The following is a 16424-nucleotide window of genomic DNA, read 5'->3' as shown; positions in this document are numbered from 1 at the left end:
CTTATGAAATTTGTTCACACTTTGTTTGGTGGTAGAAGGTGAATGTCGTCATGGATTCTGTTACCACGGACTATAACGCAGTTCTATGAGGCTTAATAGAATTCTATGGGCTGCAAAAAGGATCCGTCCCGTTTCCATTATGCAGCCCATAGACTTCTATTATGACAGAATGAATAGCGGAATGCCTCTAAAGGCATTCCGTCATAGAATTTCGTTATGGTCCGTAGTTATGGAATCCATACCGAAATTCCCCTTTTACTACCAAAGTGTGAACGAATTTCATAAGCGGAAATTCGCTCATCTGTAGTTATTTGGGTAAATGATGTGTTACTGTTGAGTTTTTAGTTTATGCTTTACTATGAATATTCTGCTGTTTTTATTCAGGTTTAATGAGCTCAAAAGCAAAACGTGCAAAATGTTCCACCCACAAGCAGAGGGTCATTGTTATGCTGTACAACAAAGTGTGCGACATTGTGGCCAGCCTGTCAGAGCTCCTAGAGATACAGCTGCTCACAGACACCACCATCCTGCAGGTAAAGGGCATTCACCTGTGATGTGTGTGTGTGTGTGTGTGTGTGTGTGTGTGTGTGTGTGTATATAATATATATATATATATATATTAGGTTATATGTATATATAATTAAGCATATTCTGCCAAGGAGCTAAATCTTGCCTGTATGCCTGGTCTTTGCTTTACTACTATATTCACTGTAATTTATGCTTCAACAGGTGTCTTCGATGGGAATTACTCCATTTTTTGTGGAAAATGTCAGTGAATTGCAGCTGTGTACCATCAAGCTGGTCACTGCGGTAAGAAGCTGTGTGATTTATAGCTTGTTTCATTTGGATGCATGCAGCTCTAGTCTCTAGTTAATCGAGGAGCTACCCTCACTTGCCAAATGGCCTAAGACTGTGTTTCCACATTAAGATTTTTTTTTATTCAGTTTTTGAAGCCAGGAATGGATCATAAATGGAGGACACAACATCAAAAACCTGAACACTCTGCCTAATAGGACTCTCCGTACCCTGCCTGTAGCTTTAAATACTAAAAATCTTAAGAACATCAATGTTCCTTCTAAGGCCTCTTTCACACGGGCATGTGCGCACCGTTGCCGTATTGCAGACCGCACTTGCGGATCCGCAATACACGGGTGCCGTTCGGAATGCGGAATGGTGTGGAACGGAACCCTACGGAAGCACTATGGAGTGCTTCCGTGGGGTTTCGTCCCGTACTTCCGTTCCGCAAAAAGATAGGACATGTTCTATCTTTTTGCGGAACGGCCAGATCGCGGACCCATTCAAGTGAATGGGTCTGCGATCCGCTCTGGCTGCCCCACCGACTGTGCTCGTGCATTGCGACCCGCATTTTGCGGGCCGCAGCACAACCATGGGGCGCACACGCCCATGTGAAAGAGGCCTAAGCCTTTGAAGCTAGAGAGCAGGGCAGATGGGACCTTGGTGTTGCTCTATCTAAACCACATATCACATCAAATTAAAGGCTATGTAAACCTTTGGAGTAAATTTTTTTTTTAATGATTTCACACTTTCACACACGGATCCGTCATGGATCTGCACAAACGCATCCGTTCAGATAATACAACCCCAGGCACCCGTTCAGAACGGATCCGTTTGTATTATCTTTAACATAGCCAAAACAGATCCGTCTTGAACACCTTTGAAAGTCAATAGAGGACGCATCTGTTTTTTATTGTGCCATATTGTGTCAGTGAAAACGGATCCGTCCCCATTGACTTACATTGTGTGTCAGGACGGATCTGTTTGGCTCAGTTTCGTCCATTCCAAAGCGGAACGGAGCCAAACTGATGCCTTCTGAGCGGATCCTTATCAATTCAGAATGCATTAAGGGCAGAACTGATCCGTTTTGGACCGCTTCTGAGAGCCCTGAACGGATCTCACAAACGGAAACCAAAACGCCAGTGTGAAAGTAGCCTAACTTATTTTTGGCTAAAAATCATATTCTCAATTGGCCTTTATTAAAAATATTGAGCTGTTCAGTCACAAAGGGTTAACTGTTTTTCTAACTGTGTGACTGGTACTTTCACTTTCACTTTGTGCTGTCATCTAATTACCTTTATCTCTAAACTACTGAGAGGTCATAAACACTTATTTAAGCCACATTCTTATCAGTAAGACAAGGATTGAGCTATAATGAGCTTTATGATGTAAGGGAGCAGAGATAAGGAGCAGCTCTTCTCCTCAGATGATAGAAAGGACAAAAAAATCCACAGGCAGCTAGTAGAGCATGTCAGCTCTACACAAAAAAGATTTCCATATTGTTAATAAAGACCAATTGAAGAAATTATTTTAGCTCAAAATAAGTATAATGCAATAATTTAAAAAAATTGCCCCCAAAGGTGTACATAGCCTTTAAGGTAGTGCATCCTAATAATTGTCTATAAAGTAGTCAGATTTACTGGACCACCCCTAGTGCATTGAAGATTGTCTACATACCTGGTGGTCTAGGGCAGTAAGGTGGTTAATGTAAGTGATCCCTTGTGGTCTAGGGCAGTGAGGGGGTTATTGTAAGGGTCCCTGGTTGTCTTGGGAATTTAAATGGTTACTTTTAAGATCTCTCTCTGGTGGAGGTCAGTGGAAGGGTTAATGCTGCATACATGGGGTGCAGTGGTTACTTACCTCCCCAGGCTCCAGCATTGTTGGTCCAGGTTGTTCAGCTTCCTGTTTCCTCCCTGCATTGATCATAGAGATGAGTGTAGAGAGGACAGAGCTGCTGTAAGTGTATGATTGCACAGTTCGCTCTATGATCAGGCAGGGAGTCAGGAGCACTCTGCCAGCTCATTATCTCTTTCCCGCACCTGGACTAATTTGTACGTCTGATCCAGAGTGTTTAAAGCTAGCCGGGCGCCTGGAGCTAATGTCTGTTGGATATTTAACCCCTCAGATGTCATGGTCAGTTGTGAGTGACCACTGTATCTGAGGCGGCTTTTCCCAGGAGGACTTTATTGGGCGTTGTTGAATAGCTTTGTGATTAACCACCATGTTTCATCCCATTTCTTCATGTCTGTACAGTGATGGCTAATTTACTTTCATCCCTCACAGGTGTTTTCCAGGTACGAAAAACACAGGCAGCTGATTTTGGAGGAGTTGTTCACCTCTCTTGCAAGACTTCCAACAAGTAAAAGAAGCCTGAGGAATTTTAGGTACGGTGTGTCTTACCTTATGATTATACACTAGCGGAAAAAAAAAAAAAAAAAGTAGTATAAACGGCTAGTGGTGCTTGATCAATGATGACACAACCAGGGTGGTGCCCCCCTTGATTTTGGATCCTGCAGCAGAGTATATGATGAGGCAGAATCACATTAATTCTGGGTGCCATCTCACCTTGCTGTGATAATGGCTGCCACTCTTGCATGGTAGCGGTCATGCAGATGCTGGATATCCTCCTGTGGTCATTCCAAGCTCTTTAAACTTGGAGCCTTAGTTCAGCCAAGGTGGTTGTTGGCTCTAGAGCATAGAAGATCCATGGCTCCATCCAGTCCTAGAGCTTCTGGATGGGGGAGAAATCTGGTGATCAAGTTGGCCAGGGGAGCTGCTGGAGACCCTGAAGAGCACGTTGTGTAACGTAGGCAGCATGTGGGCGGCTGTAATCTTGTTCTACATCCAATAAAAGGCTGTAGGACTGGCTCCACTGAACATACCAAAAGACTGGTCAATGTTCCCTCCTCGAACACTAGATGAGAATGACCATGGTAGCTAATCGTGCCACACACCATGACACCAGTTGTTGGTCCTGTGTGTTTCCACACTGCATGAAGGCAGTAGGCGCCCTCCTACGATCTCTGATGCGCCCATCATTAGTACCAAGACAGAACTTGCTTTCTTCACTGAACACTATTGTTTGCCATTCATGCCGCCAATGGGCTCTGTTGCGTCACCAGTTCAGGCGCACTTGGTGATGATGAGAGGTCAGTGACGAACAGCTTAGTGGAGTGTGTGTATGCAATCCTGCTTCAAGTAGTGGTTTCTTATGGTCCAACTAGTCACTGCATGGGCTACTGCAGAACCTATTTGTGATACTGTGGCTGTTCTTTGAAATACATCAACTTCTTATATGGCGATCTTGGCCTGCGTCTGTCTGTATTGCCCATCCAGAACACTCGGTACGTGTTTGAGTGCACTCCTCGAACTACTGTCGGCACTACAGAACCTTCTCGTCCAACTATTTCCAAGTTTTTACCGATGGACTATCCTGCTTCCATATTTGGCTCTTTTCAAAGTCTGTTAAATGCACAAATGGTGCGCGCCTTGTCTAGCAGGCACTGTGAAACTTTAACACCACAGAATCGACAGTCCCGTATAGGAGAAGACGAAAAACAGTGCTGTCAGTCAAAAAATAGTGACGCCAGATAAAAATTAAGTCTGGAAAGTCTGTATGAAAAGTAAGGATCTTGGAAGTTTGATCACCTCATGTAACACTCCAGCATTGCCATATAGTGAAATAGGCTTTTTCTCTCAACTGCTTCTAGGTGTTTTTTTTCATTTTCTGGTAGTGTGCCTCTTAGTCTGATAATATTCCTGATTTGTTTGATGTTACTACAGGTTAAACAGCAGTGATGATGACGGGGAAGCCATGTATATCCAAATGGTAACTGCACTGGTCTTACAGCTCATACAGTGTGTGGTGCACCTTCCTTCTGATAGAGACCATGCAGAGGAGGAGTCAAACAAGAAGGTAAGGAGTCTTGTATTTTACTCAAAGATGTTATGGAGATGCTTTCCACCATTCTTACCTGTCTGCATTTGTGTTTCCAGATCGACCAAGATGTCTTCATCACTAACTCGTATGAAACCGCCATGCGGACGGCACAGAATTTTCTGTCTATTTTTCTCAAAAAGTGAGATAGAAGGCTTGGTTTAATTTCCTGCCAATAAAATTGGATGCAATTCGCATGTATTCTAATGGCGTGGTCTTTCTCATAGGTGTGGCAGTAAGCAAGGGGAGGAGGACTACAGGCCACTGTTTGAAAACTTTGTCCAGGACCTTCTGTCTACAGTGAACAAGCCTGAGTGGCCAGCAGCTGAATTGTTGCTGAGTTTGCTTGGTCGGCTCTTGGTAGGTTTTCATATATTTAGGATTGACTACCTTATTGAGTGCATTTATTAACCTATTTACGCCGCTGTGGCGTTAAAAAGTAGAAAATTATGGCACATTACATATTTGCCTCATTATTTGTGACCTTTTGAGCATCTCAACACTTTTCCAAAGTGGTAAGAAAAGGTTGGGGCTGAGAATAAGGTGTGGGCAGACTAGATGGGCCAAATGGTTCTTATCTGCCGACACATTCTATGTTTCTATGAGCCTGTTGTGAGCCGTCGGATTTACTATAACTTGCACCAGAAACATGGCTGGCATCGTTTTGTGATTCTGGCACACCAACTGCCAGAGATGCGCCTTATTTATTAACAGGTATCTGCGCCTTAATAAATTAAGCTGCTTTCACTCCAGCACCAGGAGCTCAAGACTGGTGTATGGTAATGTCAATCTTGGTAAATGTCCCTCACTGTGTTAATTATGTTGGTAGCATTCAAGGTTATCTAATATTGTGTCAGGGATATCAAGCAAATGCTTTATATTAAGAAAGGATCAAAGGAAAAATGCCAAAGAGAATTGATCCTAGAGGTGGTCATATAAAACACCTCAAAAAGAGATCGTCGTAAATTTTATTATATTGTGCAATCAGTAAAACATGGTACAAGCGTCTATGCAAAAATATAAATTTATTATACAATAACTTAAAATACAATCAAAGCTTAATCAATATAAAATTCAATAATATGCAATAACACGCAGTGATATGCAGTGCCCTAAATTGTCCACTAGATTGCTCTAACACAAATACCAGCGTTCCTTGTTACCTCTCAAACATAAAATGTAATACAACCGTCTCGACCACAATTATGCGATATACTATCAGTTGATTATACACAGAAACTTAATAGTGATAAGGATAGATACGAAAACTTGCTGTGCTCAAACTATGACCAATCTCGGATATCGGGTAGTATTGCTACATAACTTATGAATTATCCGGCCTGATATTGACTATGGAATGTGAATATTCCAATCTGAGGTTTTCTCCAATATCAATATTAGATCTTTTATTCAGTAATATGCATCTTTACTGAATAGTGATAATATTGATGTAGCACTTTTAACATTATACATCCGCACTAAAGCGGGGAGTTACTAAATATCAGGCCAATTAATTCAATCAATACTACACATAATAAAGTTATACGTTACCAGAGAATGCAGTTGATATGCAGAGTCTAAGGGAAGTCACCTCTAAAGTCCGTTCTGATCATTGGGATTTTTCTCCTGGGGTCTCTCCTAACTTTCTTTTCTTCCTTGTGTGTGTTTTATTAGCAAAAACGTATCAGTTAGAGACACCTTCCTAACTTGGAGTTTTCCAATCATTGTCGGTTAGGCGTGTACAAATGATAATGACTGTGATGTCATTGTATTACCCAGAATGCATTTCTGCTGTTGGTTTAATGTTACTTATTCATACCTAGGTGGCACTATTGCATAAGCTACTAGCATCATTACCAGTAAGGGCTAAATGACCAGGTCTGGACTTCATCTTACTTTCCATACACATAACATATGGAGTCCTAAATCAGAGCTACAGGGATTAACTTTGACACCTGTACCAATTAAAGCATAGACCTTAACCCCTTAAGGACCGGGCTCATTTTCACCTTAAGGACCAGGCTCATTTTCACCTTAAGGACCAGGCCATTTTTTGCAAATCTGACCAGTGTCACTTTAAGTGCTCATAACTTTAAAACGCTTTGACTTACCCAGGCCGTTCTGAGATTGTTTTTTCGTCACATATTGTACTTCATGACACTGCTAAAATTGGGTCAAAAAAGTTAATTTTTTTGCATAAAAAAATACAATTTTTACCGTAAATTTTGAAAAATTAGCAAATTTCAAATTTTCAGTTTCTCTACCTCTGTAATACATAGTAATACCCCCAAAAATTGTGATGACTTTACATTCCCCATATGTCTACTTCATGCTTGAATTGTTTTGGGAATGATATTTTATTTTTTGGGGATGTTACAAGGCTTAGAAGTTTAGAAGCAAATTTTGAAATTTTCAGAAATCTTCAAAATCCCACTTTTTATGGACCAGTTCAGGTTTGAAGTCATATTGTGAGGCTTAGATAATAGAAACCTCCCAAAAATGACCCCATTCTAGAAACTACACCCCTCAAGGTATTCAAAACTGTTTTTTCAAACTTTGTTAACCCTTTAGGTGTTCCACAAGAGTTAATGGCAGATGGAGAAACAATTTTGAAATTTATATTTTTTGGAAAATTTTCCAATATAATCAATTTTTTCCAGGAGTAAAACAAGGGTTAACTGCCAAACAACACTCAAAATGGGTTGCCCTGATTCTGTAGTTTGCAAAAACACCCCATATGTGGTCGTAAACTACTGTTTGGCCGAACGGTAGCACATAGAAGGAGGGGAACACCATATGGGTTTTGGAAGGCAGATTTGGCAGGACTGGTTTTGTTTATACCATGTCCCATTTGAAGCCCCCTGTTGCACCCCTAGAATAGAAATTTCAAAAAAGTGACTCCATCTAAGAAAGTACACCCCTCAAGGTATTCAAAACTGGGTTTACAAACTTTGTTAACCCTTTAGGTGTTCCACAAGAGTTAATGGCAGATGGAGAAACAATTTTGAAATTTCTATTTTTTGGAAAATTTTCCAATATAATCAATTTTTTCCAGGAGTAAAACAAGGGTTAACTGCCAAACAACACTCAAAATGGGTTGCCCTGATTCTGTAGTTTGCAAAAACACCCCATATGTGGTCGTAAACTACTGTTTGGCCGAACGGTAGCACATAGAAGGAGGGGAACACCATATGGGTTTTGGAAGGCAGATTTGGCAGGACTGGTTTTGTTTATACCATGTCCCATTTGAAGCCCCCTGTTGCACCCCTAGAATAGAAATTTCAAAAAAGTGACTCCATCTAAGAAAGTACACCCCTCAAGGTATTCAAAACTGGGTTTACAAACTTTGTTAACCCTTTAGGTGTTCCACAAGAGTTAATGGCAGATGGAGAAACAATTTTGAAATTTCTATTTTTTGGAAAATTTTCCAATATAATCAATTTTTTCCAGGAGTAAAACAAGGGTTAACTGCCAAACAACACTCAAAATGGGTTGCCCTGATTCTGTAGTTTGCAAAAACACCCCATATGTGGTCGTAAACTACTGTTTGGCCGAACGGTAGCACATAGAAGGAGGGGAACACCATATGGGTTTTGGAAGGCAGATTTGGCAGGACTGGTTTTGTTTATACCATGTCCCATTTGAAGCCCCCTGTTGCACCCCTAGAATAGAAATTTCAAAAAAGTGACTCCATCTAAGAAAGTACACCCCTCAAGGTATTCAAAACTGAGTTTACAAACTTTGTTAACCCTTTAGGTGTTCCACAAGAGTTAATGGCAGATGGAGAAACAATTTTGAAATTTCTATTTTTTGGAAAATTTTCCAATATAATCAATTTTTTCCAGGAGTAAAACAAGGGTTAACTGCCAAACAACACTCAAAATGGGTTGCCCTGATTCTGTAGTTTGCAAAAACACCCCATATGTGGTCGTAAACTACTGTTTGGCCGAACGGTAGCACATAGAAGGAGGGGAACACCATATGGGTTTTGGAAGGCAGATTTGGCAGGACTGGTTTTGTTTATACCATGTCCCATTTGAAGCCCCCTGTTGCACCCCTAGAATAGAAATTTCAAAAAAGTGACTCCATCTAAGAAAGTACACCCCTCAAGGTATTCAAAACTGGGTTTACAAACTTTGTTAACCCTTTAGGTGTTCCACAAGAGTTAATGGCAGATGGAGAAACAATTTTGAAATTTCTATTTTTTGGAAAATTTTCCAATATAATCAATTTTTTCCAGGAGTAAAACAAGGGTTAACTGCCAAACAACACTCAAAATGGGTTGCCCTGATTCTGTAGTTTGCAAAAACACCCCATATGTGGTCGTAAACTACTGTTTGGCCGAACGGTAGCACATAGAAGGAGGGGAACACCATATGGGTTTTGGAAGGCAGATTTGGCAGGACTGGTTTTGTTTATACCATGTCCCATTTGAAGCCCCCTGTTGCACCCCTAGAATAGAAATTTCAAAAAAGTGACTCCATCTAAGAAAGTACACCCCTCAAGGTATTCAAAACTGGGTTTACAAACTTTGTTAACCCTTTAGGTGTTCCACAAGAGTTAATGGCAGATGGAGAAACAATTTTGAAATTTCTATTTTTTGGAAAATTTTCCAATATAATCAATTTTTTCCAGGAGTAAAACAAGGGTTAACTGCCAAACAACACTCAAAATGGGTTGCCCTGATTCTGTAGTTTGCAAAAACACCCCATATGTGGTCGTAAACTACTGTTTGGCCGAACGGTAGCACATAGAAGGAGGGGAACACCATATGGGTTTTGGAAGGCAGATTTGGCAGGACTGGTTTTGTTTATACCATGTCCCATTTGAAGCCCCCTGTTGCACCCCTAGAATAGAAATTTCAAAAAAGTGACTCCATCTAAGAAAGTACACCCCTCAAGGTATTCAAAACTGGGTTTACAAACTTTGTTAACCCTTTAGGTGTTCCACAAGAGTTAATGGCAGATGGAGAAACAATTTTGAAATTTCTATTTTTTGGAAAATTTTCCAATATAATCAATTTTTTCCAGGAGTAAAACAAGGGTTAACTGCCAAACAACACTCAAAATGGGTTGCCCTGATTCTGTAGTTTGCAAAAACACCCCATATGTGGTCGTAAACTACTATTTGGCTAAACGGCAGGACATAGAAGAAGGGGAACGTCATTTTTGGAAGGCAGATTTTGCTGGACTGGTTTATTGACACCATGTACCCTTTCAAGCCCCCTGATGCACCCCTAGAGTAGAAACTCCATAAAAGTGACCCCATCTAGGAAACTACGGGATAAGGTGGTTGTTGTTTTGGGACTATTTTTGGGGTAAATTTGATTTTTGGTTGCTCTATATTAGTCTTTTTTGAGGCAATGTAACAAAAAAATGTAATTCTAAAATTGTTTCTACATTCACTATTTGGTTTTGTGGAACACCTAAAGGGTTAACATAGTTTGTAAAGTAACTTTTGAATACCTTGAGGGGTGTAGTTTCTTAGATGGGGTCACTTTTTTGGAGTTTCTAGTCTAGGCTACATCAGGGGGGGCTTCTAATGGGACATGGTGTCAAAAAAAAAACTGTCCATCAAAATCTGCCTTCCAGAAACCATATGGAGTTCCCTTCGTTCTATGCCCTGCCGTGCGGCTATATAGCCATTTACGACCACATATGGGGTGTTTCTGCAAACTACAGAATCGGGGCAATAAATATTTAGTTTTGTTTGGCTGTTAACCCTTGCTTTATTACCGGCAAAATGGATTCAAATTGAAATTTTGCCCAAAAATTGGTGTTTTGGCACAGTTTTTATTTTATATTTTTAACACCGTTCATCCGAGGCGTTTGGTCAAAAGTTATTTTTATAGCGACGACTTTTACGCACGCGACGATGCCCAATATGTATGGCTCTCAGACTTTGGAGACACTAAGCAGGCATCCTAAAACTGCGGCCCTCCAGATATTGTAAAACTACAATTCCCACCATGCCCTGCTGATGGCTGTAGGTTGTCTGGGCATGCTGGGAGTTATAGTTTTACAACATCTGGAGGGCCGCAGTTTGAGGATGCCTGCTCTAAAACTAATATTTTTTGGGGAAAGAAAAATTGTTTCCGTGTCTCCAAAGTCTGAGAGCCATAGTGTTTTATGTTCTCTAGTGGACTGTTGAGGATTATAAAAATTTAGTACTCCATGGAAGTGTGATACTCCCTGAAGCAATTGATAATGCAGAGGCCCGGATGATCGGGGCAAGTGTCACATTGAGTAGTGGTGTCCTTCCGTATCCCCCTCTTGTGACACACTCTGCACTTTTTTTGGGTTCGTCCCTTCTTTCCAGTATGGGGGACCACACCTGGAAAGTGTTGGCCAGGGACGATCCGGGCGCCTCCAATTCCCGAGGTACTCCGGCCTGCTCTTTCCCGGTCCGAAAAGATCAGGTCTTTGAGGACTGCCTCATAGAACTGGAGGAATGTCCCTGTGCTGCCAGCGCTTCGGGATAGTACAAAAGAGTTGTACATGGCAACCTGCACCAAGTAGACCGCAACTTTTTTGTACCATGCCCGGGTTTTGCGCATGGCGTTATATGGCGTGAGGACTTGATCAGAGAGATCAACTCCTCCCATATACCGATTGTAGTCGACGATACAATCGGGCTTGAGGACCGTTGCCGCGGTACCTCGCACAGGGACAGGGGTGGTGCCGTTACCGTGGATTGTGGACAGCATAAGGACATCCCTCTTGTCCTTATACCTGACCAGCAACAGGTTTCCACTGGTAAGGGCACGGGTCTCACCCCTGGGGATAGGTACCTGGAGGGGGTAGGCAGGGAGGCCGCGTTGATTTTTCCGCACGGTCCCACAAGCGAACGTGGATCTGGCGGCAAGGGACCTGAACAAGGGAATGCTGGTATAAAAGTTATCCACGTACAAGTGGTAACCATTATCCAGCAGTGGGTACATAAGGTCCCACACGAGTTTCCCGCTAACACCCAGAGTGGGGGGACATTCTGGGGGTTCAATACGGGAATCTCGCCCCTCGTACACACGAAATTTGTAAGTGTACCCTGAGGCACTCTCACAAATTTTGTATAGCTTCACGCCATACCTCGCCCGCTTTGTGGGAATGTATTGGCGGAAACTGAGTCTCCCCTTGAACGCAACGAGAGACTCATCAACCGCGACCTCCCTTCCAGGTACGTAGGCCTGCTGAAATGTGGCCCCAAAGTGATCGATGACCGGCCGTATCTTATACAGCCGGTCATAGGCAGGATCACTTCGGGGGGGACATGCTGCATTATCGGAATAATGCAGACATTTCCGGATGGCCTCAAACCGGTGACGTATCATGACCATACTGTACAGTGGGGTCTGGTAGAGTATGTCCCCACTCCAGTATTGCCTGACACTGGGTTTTTGGACTAGACCCATATGCAGCACGAGGCCCCAAAATGTCCTCATTTCGGCTGCACTGACCGGCGTCCAGCCACCGGGTCTAGCCAAAACTGAGCCTGGGTTTTGAGCGACGAACTGTTGGGCGTACAGATTCGTCTGCTCCACCATCAAATTCACCAGTGAGTTACTGAAAAAAAAACTAAAATAGTCTATTTCAGTAAACCCCACTGTGGGAATCTGGATTCCAGGATTGCCAGCAAAATCCGGAATCTCAGGCTCAAAGTCCACTGGGGGACACCAGCTAAGTTCATCGGCAGGGGGCTCCGGTGGACTTATTTGGTGGGCCGGGAAACCAGTACGAACCCCAGGGCGGCTCGTACTAGGGTGGGCCACAGGATCCCTAGCAAGTGGCAGGAGGGGTCTGGGTTAGGGTTAGATGGAAGTTTGGAAGTTTGGAATAAAAGTACTTTTTTTTTTTTTTTTCTAACTTACTTTTCCCTTCTTTCCCTGCCTAACGGTGCCTCTCCCTCACTGACCCTAACCTACCTGGGTGGCGATGGGTGCAGGAGGGTGATGGATGCCGATTAGGGGGACACAGGAGCTCGTTCTGGACGGTGCTGCACGGTCAGGGTGCTGGACAGGAAGAGGAGGGGAGAGAGGAGCGCAGGAAGTTTGAATCTCGCGCCTCTCTCCCCTGCACCAATCAGCACCCTGGACAGCGGCATTCAGCACCAGGGCCAGCACCGCCTCTCCAAATCCTCGGACTGCGATAGGTGGTGTATAATTACGCCACCGATCGCAGTCTTTTTCCGGTTCATCGGGTCACAGGACACCCGAATGGACCGGAAACGCAGAAAACCGCAGGTCTGAATTGACCTGCGGTTTTCTGCGATCGCCGATACGGGGGGGTCAAATGACCCCCCCCTGCATTGTTACGGGATGCCGGCTGAATGATTTCAGCCGAAATCCCGTTCCGATTAACCCCTGCGGCGCCGGAGTTCCGATTTTAAGTCAGGACGTACCGGTACGTCCTCGGTCCTTAAGGACTCGGGAAATAGGGCGTACCGGTACGTCCTAGGTCCTTAAGGACTCGGGAAATAGGGCGTACCGGTACGTCCTAGGTCCTTAAGGGGTTAAGGTACCAGTTTAGACATCTCCCAACTATCAAACTTATAGTATTGTTAAGCATATAATAGACCTTGTACTCTCACAGACATGTGTGTGTCCCCTGTCACTTCAACGGGTGATTGATTGTTAGTTAAAATAACACCGCCTTCCCTGAACGGAGACTCATTAACAAAGTGTATACTTAAAATTCTTCTCATCATATTTTAGGAGTACATGCGTTCCTAGTGAAAAGTATATAAGATAATAGATGCATTGATGTCCTTCATAATATTTAACAATATAAAACAATACATATGTCCTACTGATTATCTTATACTAAAAAACTAAGGTTCATTATATGTGTATACAGACACCACAGATTTTCTGCTTCACCAATAGACATCAACTGTAGGGGTAATTAGTACCAGATACATCTAGAGAATATCCTTCTCAGTCATAAATCTTTAAGGAGACAAGAATGACTCTTCTCAGAAATAACCTTATGAACAGTTTCCTTTCCATGAACCTATTTCAGCCGACTTTAAAATACATACGAAATGGTGAATATATCACAATATGGCCTCTTATATATAATCGTATAATTATGATATTTAGACATAAATGTTATATACCTATGAGAAAGCACAACGATTGGCTGTCATTTAAAGTCTCATAATTTATTAAGATTTTCTTGCGTATGTTAGGTTCATCAGTTTAGTAATAAGTCAACAGAGATGGCATTACGTGTGGCTTCATTGGATTATTTGGGTACAGTAGCAGCGCGACTCAGGAAGGATGCAGTTACCAGCAAGATGGACCAAGGATCAATAGACCGAATACTAAAGCAGGTGAGAATTACTATTGCAAAGCAGGTAAAAGTCCGGTTTAGGGGTATTGTGACATGCCTTTTTAGCTTTTTACGGCTCTGTTAATTAAATGCTGTATAGGAGATCCTGCATCATCTTTAGGTCTGGTCCCTTGGTGTCAGAGACATATGGGCATGCCCATCTGCCTTCTATATAGCGCACTGTGTATGCCGTGGCAACAGCAGCATTGGTCCTAGTGATCATGACAGAATTCACATCATGCTGGTGGATCTGAATAGACCTTGCAAAGCTGTGACAATGACTCTGGACTCTTTTCCTTTATGTACAAAGCAAAAAATATATAAAAAATAAATCCATATGTCAGTAATTTTTTTTTTTGTATTTGCAAAAGGAATTGTAAAAGGTTAAGAGAGCAACATTTGCTTTGGGATAATGCTGTCTAGTGTTAAAGCATATATCTGCAGCTATACTGGAATTAAATGCAGACTTACTGCTGCTGCGATATGTATTTTTTTAACCTATTTCATTACAGGCCCCTAAAGGTGAAGATGAGATTCAGCAGCTGCAAAAGGCTCTGTTAGATTACCTCGAGGAGAACACAGAGACTGATCCGTCTTTAGTGGTAGGTTTTGCTGTCCGATCAGTACTGTACCTTGTGCAGTAACCTTTCAGGGCTCCAGGTAAATATTTTCCCATGCCATAACACATTCCCCGCTGTCTCCCCTTTTTCAGTTTTCTCGGAAGTTTTACATAGCTCAGTGGTTCCGGGACACTACAATGGAGACGGAGAAAGCCATGAAATCCCAAAAGGATGAGGACTCTGAAGGAGTACAGCATGCAAAAGAGGTTGAGAGCACAGGAGATATCATGCAGCGAGCAGAAAAACGCAAAAAATTCCTCCGCAGCATCATTAAAGCAGCACCATCACAGTTTAGCACTTTGAAGTAAGTCGCAGAAGTAACTTAGAGAGGTATTCCTATCTGGACATTTATGGCATATCCACTGAATGGGTCGTAAGTGTCCCACAGTGCTTCCATGAATGGATATGTGGCTACACATGAATATCTGTCTCCCATTTACTGGTGTATCTGGTGGGTATGCTATTAATTTCCAGACAGCGCAGCTCTCTTTATTTATTTCTGGTTTCACTTGATGGCTGTCGTAACTGATTTTGCTCTTTCCACCCGTAGGTCAAATTCTGACACAGTTGACTATGATGATGCTTGTTTGATTGTGCGATACTTGGCCTCTATGAGGCCGTTTGCCCAGAGTTTTGATATTTATTTGACCCAGGTAAATATGAACTAATAAAATCATGTTGCCAAAACTATGGCTGAAGCTTTGAGAGTCTCATGTATTACTAATAAGTGGATGTCTTTTTTTTTTTTATATATATTCTAGATTCTGCGGGTACTAGGAGAGAATGCAATTGCTGTCCGAACGAAAGCCATGAAGTGTTTGTCTGAAGTTGTAGCTGTAGATCCAAGCATTCTTGCCAGGGTAAGATTTTGAGTTGCATTGCAGAGAATGGTGACTTATTTGTATTTCTTCTTTTGTTAATTTTTGTGCTTTCTAATCCTACAGTTGGATATGCAGCGAGGAGTTCATGGGAGACTTATGGACAACTCGACCAGTGTGCGGGAGGCAGCTGTGGAGTTACTGGGGCGTTTTGTGCTCTGCAGACCTCAGCTTGCTGAGCAGTATTATGACATGCTTGTAGAGAGGATACTGGTAAGTCTCGTGACTGTGTGAAAACTCATTAGTCACATTGCGGGAATGTGTAGCCCCAGCCTTAAAAGAGCAGTTCAAGATTTTAATATTGGTGGCCTATCCTTAGGATGGGCCCTCAGTATCTGATGGGTGAGGATACAACACTGCACCCCTGCTGGTCAGCTTCTAATGAGAACTACTGGCACCTGAGCTTCTGTCCATTGTTTAGTGGATAGAGCTGGTTACTGTAGCACTGCTCTCATTCACTTGAATGGAAGCAGTGCTGCAGTAAGCAGCTCCATGCATGGTCAGAGCTCTGATGCTGACTTCTAGTGATGGAGCTACTCTGTAGTAGGTCTGCCAGGTGTCGGACACCTGCCCGTGAGATATTGATGGCCTTTCTTGAAGTTAGGCCTTCAATATTAAAGTACTTTAATACCCTTTTGATACCACGCAGGGCATCTGCAGCTCTCCTGACAAACATATTTGCATGCTTAAAGTAAGATCTACTTTATATTTGTGCATCCTAAGAAACCTTTGGTGACATTATAACAAGCACATGATTTATTTATTTTTGATGTGGTTTTGCTATGTGACGGGGATAACATTTTAAAACGGCCTCCTGAGATGGGCTATAGAGCTGATCTGAGTCTGCTTACATCCAGCATCTCTTACA

General features: G+C 42.5%; 1 protein-coding gene across 1 annotated transcript in view; it reads left to right on the top strand.

Moving 5' to 3' along the window:
• The window catches only part of NIPBL (NIPBL cohesin loading factor), a 158192-nt gene that overhangs the window by 90959 nt on the left and 50809 nt on the right, over nt 1–16424 (top strand). Inside the window, exons 19-30 of the mRNA XM_040420964.1 lie at nt 385–533; nt 730–810; nt 3079–3179; nt 4579–4711; nt 4792–4874; nt 4960–5092; nt 13916–14059; nt 14571–14660; nt 14771–14982; nt 15229–15331; nt 15440–15538; nt 15623–15769. Of these exons, the coding sequence (XP_040276898.1) occupies nt 385–533; nt 730–810; nt 3079–3179; nt 4579–4711; nt 4792–4874; nt 4960–5092; nt 13916–14059; nt 14571–14660; nt 14771–14982; nt 15229–15331; nt 15440–15538; nt 15623–15769 (1475 nt within the window). The remainder of the gene's footprint in view (nt 1–384; nt 534–729; nt 811–3078; nt 3180–4578; nt 4712–4791; nt 4875–4959; nt 5093–13915; nt 14060–14570; nt 14661–14770; nt 14983–15228; nt 15332–15439; nt 15539–15622; nt 15770–16424) is intronic.

The sequence above is a fragment of the Bufo bufo genome, chromosome 2 (assembly GCF_905171765.1).
Source record: "Bufo bufo chromosome 2, aBufBuf1.1, whole genome shotgun sequence".
In the NCBI taxonomy this organism is placed as follows: Eukaryota; Metazoa; Chordata; class Amphibia; order Anura; family Bufonidae; genus Bufo; species Bufo bufo.
Note: the sequence above shows the minus strand (reverse complement) of the source record. Positions and strands in the feature narration are given on the sequence as shown.